Genomic DNA, 10,339 nt, shown 5'->3' on the forward strand with positions numbered 1-10,339 from the left:
TAAAGTTGCAGTAATCAAGAAGAGGATTAAGATTGCCCAGGATCGACAGGCTAGTTATGCGAACACCAAGCGGCGACCTCTTTATTTTCAGCCAGGTGAGAAAGTGTTTCTCCGAGTTTCGCCTTTTCGCAGGATTTTGAGATTTGGTCTCAAGGGTAAGCTATCTCCGAGATTCATTGGTCCTTTTGAGATTCTAGAATGTGTGGGAGATTTAGCTTACAGGTTAGCATTACCTCCGTATTTGTCCGGTATTCATGATGTGTTCCACGTATCTTTGTTGAGACGATACGTAGCAGATGAGTCTCACATCTTGCATCCCTCTGAAGTTCAACTTGAATCAGATTTGTCTTACGTGGAGCGACCAGTTCAGATTCTCGATCGCAAAGACAAGGTGTTGCGGAATAAGATCATTCCTCTTGTCTTAGTACAGTGGCAGCGCAGAGGCACTGAAGAAGCCACTTGGGAGTTAGAGAGTCGTATGCGTTCAGAACATCCAGAGCTCTTTTGAGTTTTGCTTTGTATATGTTTGTGTTTTTCAATTGTAATCGAGATATCAGTTGTATTCAACAACAATTGAGATATAATAGCGATGTTGTTATTTCGTTTTGTTCATTCTCTAAGCCTGATTTCGAGGACGAAATCTTTTAAGGGGGGGAGAATGTAGTAGCCCGAATGCCGAATTGGGTAATTAACGGATTAATGGTGATTAATCATGATCGGAAGGTCCGAAGATGGTTCGGAAGCACCGAAGAGTTCGGAAGGTCCGAAGTGAGATCGGAGGATCCGATCATTAGGTGTCAAGAGTTGATCGACACGTGGGAGTTCGGACGTTCCGAAGTGTAGGTTCGGTGGATCCGATCATGAGGTGTCAAGAGCAGCTGGACACGTGCATGTTCGGACGGTCCGAAGTGTATGATCGGAGGATCCGATCATGAGCTGTCAAGAGCCAGTGGACACGTAGCGTTCGGACGTTCCGAAGTGGTGTTCGGAGGATCCGAACATGGCCTATAAATAGTGGTCGGATTTCCTCATTTTGACTCGCCAATTCAGAGAGTTCCATAGCATTTCAGTCGTTTCTGACAGGTTCTAGTCTTGTTCCGAGATTTGGGCACTAGCGGGGAGCTGCTGGTCTTGTAGCAGAGCTGTGCTCTAGTTGGGAGCTAGCGGCATCAGCGGGCTAGCGACGGACGAAGGTTTGGAATTTTATCAGTATTTATCTCAGGATTATCTAGTTAAGTCTGGTAGATAAGTTTAGTGATGGTTTTCACTTGATGAATAGGCTTGGATTAGACCTGTTGTCTGGTTGTTCCAGTGGATTAGGATTGCTGTGATAGAGGTACGAAAGTACTATCCGAGATATCCTGGTTGAGTATACATTCATATATGTGTTGCATGATTATGTGGTGCATTGATATATGTCATATGATGCATGCTATTATGTCACGTTTATTACTGCACGTTGCATTTCATGTTGAGCCGTATCTCCTTCGAGATAGCCTTTGCTGTTGAGCTGTATCTCTTTCGAGATAAGCTATATCTTGGGGCCGCTCAGCCCTGTCTTGTGGACGCATGGACACCGAGAGTACACAGTGGCCGACGGGTCGGGAGGGCTTCGGTGGTCCGGGACATTTTAGGTCCACGTCTGTCTTGTAGTGGATGCAGTGACCCAGAGGTTGGACCGCGCGGCACTATCCACTTGGCGCCTCTAGACTGAGCATTGTTGAGATCCTTTTGTGATTCCTGTTTCTTGACTACCCCGGTATCATGATCATAGCATGTGCATTTCATATAGGTCTGTATACTCATACTTTTGTACTGGGCGTTCTTATCGCTCACGTCCTCGGTTTTGTTTATCTTGGACACCCCATTCCCTCGGGGCAGGTCTCAGGTTGGATGGTTCCGGAGGAGCAGGAGGAGGACGTTGAGTAGCCGGTTGGTTTAGTTTCGGTATCATTTGATTCGATATGGTTGTACCAGATATTCTTTACCTTATTTTGAATTGTTCTAGACTTCGATTGGGTTGTATAACCATTATTTTTTGACTTTTCCGCTATTATCTCTGATTAGTAATTATTAAGTTAATTGCATGCTTAGTTTTCAATTAGTAGGTGATTCTGGAACGGGTCACTACAGTTGATGAATAGAATGGGGCTAACTAGGGTAAGCCCGAATAAGAATAAATGTTATTCTGAATCACAAGGAGTTGTGAACCCACAGCTAGCTGTATCCCTGAACCATTGAGGGTCACACAAGTACTGGATTGTTTGTTCCCGTTGAGAGAATAAATTCAAGAAGTTGAATTTATATTATATAGTAAATTCAAGGAGTTGAATTTATGATAAATAAATTTTGAGAGAATAAATTCAAGTAGTTGAATTTATAAAATGTGATAATTTAATTTATTAAACTCAAATGTTGGGTTTATTCAATATTAAATTTTGGAGGTGATAAAAATTCAAAAAGTTGAATTTATAATTTAAATAATAAATTCAAATGTTGAATTTATAATGTATTTAATTTATTAAGCTCAAAAGTTGAGTTGATTAATTAATAAATTAAATATGGTGGGTATTATGTTTAATGGGCTTGTAGGAGTACAAGTCCAACATAATAAATAATTAAAGTTTTAATGGACTTTGATTAAATTAATTAAACTAGTTGAACTAGCCCAATTAATTAAATCAAGCCCATTAATGTTAATTATGTAATTAGGGTTTAAGTTAATTATAAATAATACTTGAAAGTCAAACCCTAGCCCCACTACAATTATATCTCACGAGAACACCTTCTCAAAAAGGGGAAAAATTCGGCTGCTTTATTATGGAAAAGGATTTGTGAGCCGTCTCTCAATTTTTCTTCTCCTACGCAAAATCTCTTCCATATTTACTAGTGCAATTTGGAAGAGGAATATACAATTCAGTCGTGGACCTAATTAGAAGAAGAGGAACAAATATTCCAGTCGTGGACCGGATTAGGAGATCGAAGAATGTTCGTAGGGATTTACAACAAGAGCTACGTCCGCTAATACCGGAGTAGTTGGTGCCAAGTGAAATTATTCACCAAAGGTATTTTCTAAACTCCCTATGTATGTTTATGATAAAACCATACGAGCGCCCAAACATATTTTGATTGTCAAAATAAATAAATTTTTAAAACTTCCGTTGCGTTTGGGCGTGTAGAAAACCGAGATCCCACACCCACAATGCAAGATTCTTTTGAATCTATCTTTCCTCGGGATACTCCCAAAAACACTAGATTCGCGATCAACTTTTTCACTTCCATTGGGCTCGGTGGAATCACAGAAAACCTGAGAGAGTATCTCAAGAACATGCCACGACTCATCATGCAACAACAGAAAGCAGTATCAGAATCAGATGATGAATCTGAAAGTTCTGGTACTGAAACAGAATCCAGATCTGAATCGAGTGAGAGCGAAAGTGAGACTGATAGCGATGATAGACGGAGAAGGAAGAAAACAAGGAAAAATTAATGATTATTCACAGCCGCTGCCAGGTACTATATTGGGTAAGGAAATCTTGAAGTATCATTTGTGTGTGATCCACACAAACAATATATTAGATTTGTTTTGCAGTTGATTTTCGTTGCCCGAGTAACTGTATTTTGTAGCAACTTTTAAGGGAATGCTGTTCTTTTTCTTTTTTCGTTTATTAATGTGTACATTGTAATATTGCAATTTTTTAGCTGCAAAGTTGTAGTGGGTATGGTGTGTGAACCAAATCTTCTAACTTGTAAAGCAGAAGTCGTTGTTTTGGTCCCTTGAAATTCTGCATCACACGTGGTATGTTTTAGTAGTGAAACTTATCCAATTTTGAAGTAATTTCCGATGTAAAAGTTTAGATTCAACATGTAACAAAATGAAACAAAGATTGTTTGGGCGAGCCCTCGCCAATCAAGTCAAGCTTGGGTGTTATTCGAATTAGGAAAACCGAATTCCTCATGTCACTGGTTCTGGTCCATTTCTACTTAGGTGAAATGTTCGAAGGTAGTCTGATCGTCACCATTGATAATTTGTAATTTTGTATGATAATTTGGAATTAAAAGCGTGATAGTTTTCCTAATTTCAAATACTACGTCTGATTCTTGATGTTTTTGTGCCTATTGTTAGTATTTCATTTTATTTATTTGGTCTCCCTGCTAATTCTGAGTGTGGTAAAATGGATTAAAGATTATAAATGAGCAAGATTTAAGGAGGGATTACTTTGGGTCACAGTTCCTTGATGATCTCCATCGTTCTTTGGCATTGGCTATACAGTTGAAACACGTTATTGTTCTATATATATATATATATATATATATATATATATATATATATATATATATATATATATATTATCATCTCTTCTGGAGCATTGAATATGTAATAGCCGAGCCCGGAGTACGGTACGGTTTAAGTTTACGTATGTTATAGATTTATTGATTAAGTTTAAGTCTAGTTGTGATGTTAAGAGTTGTGATTATGGGTCATAGTATTGTTGGTTATTTTGTCTTGAGGTGTGGTTGATATTGTTACTTGTTGGTTGTTGCGTTGTTTCAGTGTTTTGGTTCGATTTTCGTTGCCTTAGATTTTGTCTTGGCCGTGACCAGACCGCACCCGCACTCAGTGTAAGGACCGCACCCGCGGTCGTAATTGTTGGATTTTGTGGGTTTTACTGTGGATTCACCGCACCCGCGGTGATGTTAGTACCGCACCCGCGGTGTAGACCGCACCCGCGGTCATTGCAGGACCGCACCCGCGGTCATCGATTTCAGAATTATTGGTGGTGTGCCGTGAGCTTACTGCACCCGCGGTACAAGAGTAGCGCACCCGCGGTGATGAACAGTAGAGGTATGGTCGAGATTTAAAGTGCTTTTTGCATGAGTTGACTTCACTTTTTCCCTTTTCTTTCTTCTCCATTTCGAATTTTGTCTTGGTAGACAAGGGTTTTCCCTCATTTCTTTGCTTCCTATCTTCGATTCAAGCTTCTAGTTGGATTTTCGAGTTGAGATCGAAGTTCTTCTTGGTGCTAGGAAGCTAAGGTAAGCTTTTGGTGTTGTTATTTCATGGTTTTGGAGAAGAGTTGATTTGGGTTTGATGTTTATGTTGGTGTTATGGATTAATGGACATGGGTTCTTGATTATTGAGTTGATAATGGTGTTATTAATGGATTATTGTTGTAGGTGGTGTATCAAGAGCTTAGATTGAGGTGTTCTTGTGGTTTGTAAGTGGAATTTAATCCCTTGTGCTCACATGATGTATATGTATTGTATTTCAAAGGTTTTAATGTATTATTCCCTTCATTGGCTTCATAATTATGTATTGATTCACTTGTATATCTATTGGAGGCATTGTATGTCTCAATTGTATTGAAAAGGGAATACAAAGAGTATAGTTTCCAAAGTGTTTGATAAATGTCAAAGAGAGATAATTCAAATATTTTATGGATTGATAGATACATAGTCAGAGATTGCATGCAATTAGTTGATCAACGACCATAGGCTTATATCCCTCAGAGTTGTCGATTTATATCGATGGGATACGAGCAACACAGACAGAGTTACTATTGATATCAATCCATACCAGAGAAAAGAGAAATACCACTCATTGTTATTGTTATTGCTATGTTATTTATGATTCATAGATTGATGGTATTCAATATTTTAAAGCCACGTTTTACAGAGTATGCAATGTTCATTGCTATGTAAGAGTTCCACTTGCTGAGTTTTATACTCATTTCAGTTATTTCATGTGATGCAGATAAGAGTGACGGGCCAGGACGTTGACTGTGGATTGGAGTCATATGCATACGAAGATTGGAAGGAAGAAGTTTGTTTTGCAAGCAATATTTTGGACATGATCATTAAAATGATGTTTTGTATTTTGATGTATCATTTAGTTGATCATGTTGATACTTTTGTTGATATTTGGAAATGTATTTTGAAACTCCTTCCATATATTTGAAAGAAAATTTTAAATTCCACTGTATTTTAATTGTAACGGGTCAAGGTGTCACATTTAGTGGTATCAGAGCACCGTTCTTCGGACCAATGCATATGACTTCGTCTAGTTTCAACTGTCCGGGTATGTTTTCTTTGCATCTATCCATTGTTATCTATTGATTTACTTTTGTGAGCACATTGTAGAGTATGCCACCTAAGAGGAAAGCTGTAGAGGGTGAGTATAGTTCTTCCTCGAGAGTTGTCGACGAGTTCGGCAAGTTGCTTAAGGAGCAAGCCAAAGTCCATAGCGAGCAGATTCAGCAGATGCTTCGATTGCAAGGAACATGACAGGGTAGAGGCCAAGTGAGAGGCCAAGTAGCTCAGGCAGTTGGCACCGATGCCGTCTTTTCTGCTTTTAAGAGATAGGATCCACCGGAATTCGCAGGTAGCACTGATCCGTTAGTGGCTGTTGAGTGGGTCAAGGCGCTTGAAGCAATCTTCGACCATCTCCAGTATGAAGATAAAGACAGGATCAGCTGTGCAGTATTCCTGTTGGTAAAGGCTGCACGTATCTGGTGGAATGCCACTAAGGTTGGTGTCGATGTTTCAGCTTTGAAGTGGTCAGAGTTCACAGACCTGTTCTATGACAAGTACTTCCCAGACGTCCTCCGAGCTAGGAAGGTGACTGAGTTCTTGGAGCTTCGACAGGGAGGCATGAACGTTGATGAGTACATTCTCAAGTTCGAGGAGGGTTGTCTATTTGCTCCGTATATTGCTTCAAATGACAAGGACAAAGGCGCTCATTTCATTCGAGGCCTTCGTGCAGAGATCAGGAGGGATATTAACATGTCCAAAGCTGTGACTTTTAAAGAGATTGTGTCGAAGGCGTTGTTGGCTGAACAAGATGAGAAAGATATCGCCAGAGAGAGGCAGTGGAGGCATCAAGCTATTGCTCAGAGAGGCCAGGGCTCGAATCAGAGAGGCAAGGATCGTTTCAAAGGGAAGGGCAAGGTGGAATCGAGTCCTAGACCACCGTCAGTTCCAGTTGATCCCGAGAAGCCGTTGTGTCCTAAGTGCAGCAGACATCATCGAGGAGAGTGCAGATTTGGCACTCATTCTTGTTATCGTTATGGCACGGCAGGCCACATCGCTAAAGATTGTCCTAGGGGAGCGAGCAAGGATAAGGTGCAGGGTCGCATCTTTACGATGACCAAGGAAGGTATAAATCATGATTCTTCTGTGATCTCTAGCACTATTTTAATTTCAGGCAGAGTAGCTACGACTTTGATTGATACAGGTGCTACTCATTCTTTTATGTCTGAATTGTTTTTGAGATCGTTGGGTATAGTTCCTTCTGTTCTTCCCCTCCAGTTCAATGTTGTTTTGCCTTCAGGGGACGTGTTGTGCCCGACTTCTATTGTGTTTGCATGCCATGTTTGTATTGAGGAGCGAGTTGTTTTTGCTGATTTGATTGTTATCCCAATGGTTGCCTTTGATGTTATTCTTGGCATGGATTGGCTGTCGACCTATCGTGCTGTTATTGATTACGTTGCTAAGACGATGACCTTTGCAGATGATAGCATTAAGGGAGGAGTTCTCGCCAGTGCAGGTACTTCGCTGGTCCTTCCTTTTATTTCTTGTCTTGAGGCTGAGAAGTTGATGTGTAGAGGTTGTGATGTATTTCTGGCTTCTATTGTGGATGTGGATAGAATGATTAAGTTGAATATTGATGATATCGATGTGGTGAGGGAGTTTGCTGATGTGTTTGAGGATGATGTGCCGGGTTTGTCGCCGGACAGGGATATTGAGTTTGTGATTGATCTAGCTCCAGGTACGGTTCCTATTTCTAAGGCTCCGTATAGGATGACCCCTAATGAGATGAAGGAGTTGAAGACGCAGTTGCAGGATCTTTTGGACAAGGGTTTTATTCGTCCGAGTTCTTCGCCTTGGGGAGCTCCGGTTCTGTTTGTCAAGAAGAAAGATGGGTCTTTGCGGCTGTGTATCGACTACAGAGAGCTCAACAAAGTGACTGTCAAGAATAAGTATCTGTTGCCACGGATAGATGATTTGTTTGATCAGCTTCATGGTGCTACTGTATTTTCGAAGATTGATCTTCGATCTGGCTACTATCAGTTGAAGGTTAGGGAGTCTGATATCCCTAAGACAGCGTTCCGGACCAGGTACGGTCATTATGAGTTTCTTGTGATGTCTTTTGGTCTGACCAATGCTCCTTCAGTTTTCATGGACCTGATGAACCGTGTGTTCAAGCCGTATTTGGATAGTTTCGTCATTGTCTTCATCGATGACATCTTGATCTATTCCAAGACCAGAGAGCTTCATGCAGAGCATCTTATAGTGGTTCTTCAGTTGTTGAGAGAGAGGAGACTGTTTGCTAAGCTGAAGAAGTGTTAGTTCTGGTTGGAGCATATTTCTTTTCTAGGCCATGTTGTATCGATGGATGGCATAGCTGTTGATCCAGTGAAGATTGAGGCAGTTCAGAAGTGGCCTATTCCTACTACTGTTTCTGAGGTACGCAGTTTCCTTGGTTTGGCGGGTTATTATCGTCGCTTTATTTCAGATTTTTCCAAGATTGCCTTGCCATTGACCAATTTGACGAGGAAGACTATGAAGTTCGAGTGGTCCATTGATTGCCAAAGTTCATTTCAAGAGTTGAAGGATAAGTTGACGACAGCTCCTGTTCATTTATTGCCCAGTGGTTCAGAGGATTTTGTTGTGTTTACCGATGCGTCGAAGAAGGGTCTTGGTGCAGTTCTGATGCAGCGAGGAAAGGTAATCGCCTATGCTTCTCGCCAGTTGAAAGACTATGAGAAGAATTATCCGACGCACGATTTGGAGCTGGCAGCTGTGGTTTTCGCCTTGAAGATTTGGAGACATTATTTGTATGGCGAAAAGTGTGAGATCTTCACAGACCACAAGAGTTTGAAGTATCTGTTTTCCCAGAAAGAACTCAATATGCGGCAGAGGAGGTGGTTAGAGCTTGTTAAAGACTATGATGTGACGATCAGTTATCACCCAGGGAAGGCGAATGTTGTAGCAGATGCTTTGAGCCGTAAGTCGAGTTCTTCCTTGAGTTCTTTGATTCAGAAGACGTTGTTGTTGGACTTGCAGCGAGAGGAGATATCTTTGGTAGTTCCGGGAACCATTGCTCGCTTTTCAGCGTTGGTCATTCGGGCTACTTTGACGGACAGGATCCGTAGAGAGCAAGCTACTGATTTGCAGTTGTTAGAGTTGAGAGCTAGAGCTGAGAAGAGGGGTAACTCAGAGTTTGCGTTGAATGGTGATGGTTTGGTGACTTTCAGAGGCCGTATTTGTGTTCCCGTTGGTGATGATATTCGGCGAGACGTCTTGACAGAGGCTCATACCGCGCCATATTCGATACATCCAGGCAGCACCAAAATGTATCAGGATCTTCGTCGACTTTACTGGTGGCCAGGTATGAAGAAAGACATTGCCGTATTTATTTCTCAGTGCCTAACTTGTCAGCAGGTGAAGATTGAGCACCAGAGACCTGCTGGGACATTGCTATCTTTGCCGATTCCTCAGTGGAAGTGGGAGCATATTACGATGGATTTCGTGACTGGTCTTCCCAGGACGCAGAAAGGTTTTAATTCCATTTGGGTTATTGTTGATCGATTGTGAAAGAGGATCGGTTACGGCTGGCCGGAAACGCAACGGAAGCACAAAATTTTTCGATTTTAGCATATAAATTTCGGCCACCATGAGTTTGTGTAGGAAATACAATAAAACACCAAAATGACATTCATAGTGTGTTTAGAAATAGTTACCTATCAACCTCTTAAGATTGATGATGGCTCCAACCAAGTTGTAAACAACTTGGCTCTTGAATGGAATGAAGATCTACAAGCTTCCTTGGACTCCTTTCTTTCCTTCAAATTAGGCCCACCACTAGCAAACTAGAACCCCTCTTATTTTGCACTAGAAAAATAAAAGGATTTTTCAAAGAGAAGTATTTTTCTTCCTCAACACTTGAAGAGAAAAATTGAGAGAAAACTTGAGAGAATATGTGTGGAGAATTCGGCCATTCTAGCTTGAATGAGGGGGAAGGGAGACTTGTCTTGGTCTTGCAAAAAGTAGAGACAAAAGTAGCATGCCAAGCCTTGATAGTTGCAAAAGTTGTCTCCAACCCTTCACCTCCCATGCATGCATATATTATATGGTTTTTAACAAATTAAAAAATCATGGACTAAATTTAATTATCTCAAACATATTTGAGACTAATTAAACATTACTTGAATTTACCCAAGTCCCACTAGTTAAATAATTAATTTAAATTGAGCTCTACAAGACTCAATATAATTTAATTAATTCAACACTTGAATTAATTTAATTATTTGGACTCTACTAGGTCCACTAGTGTTTA

At 40.7% G+C, this 10,339-nt stretch overlaps 1 protein-coding gene across 1 annotated transcript in view; it reads left to right on the plus strand.

Moving 5' to 3' along the window:
* Positions 1–3,701, plus strand: part of LOC140841312 (uncharacterized) — a 63,947-nt gene extending 60,246 nt beyond the window's left edge. Inside the window, exon 9 of the mRNA XM_073208617.1 lies at positions 3,189–3,701. Coding sequence (XP_073064718.1) covers positions 3,189–3,490 — 302 coding nt within the window. The 3' untranslated portion in view covers positions 3,491–3,701. The remainder of the gene's footprint in view (positions 1–3,188) is intronic.
* The last annotated feature ends 6,638 nt before the right edge of the window (positions 3,702–10,339 follow it).

This window comes from Primulina eburnea, chromosome 9 (genome assembly GCF_022965805.1).
Source record: "Primulina eburnea isolate SZY01 chromosome 9, ASM2296580v1, whole genome shotgun sequence".
NCBI lineage: Eukaryota > Viridiplantae > Streptophyta > Magnoliopsida > Lamiales > Gesneriaceae > Primulina > Primulina eburnea.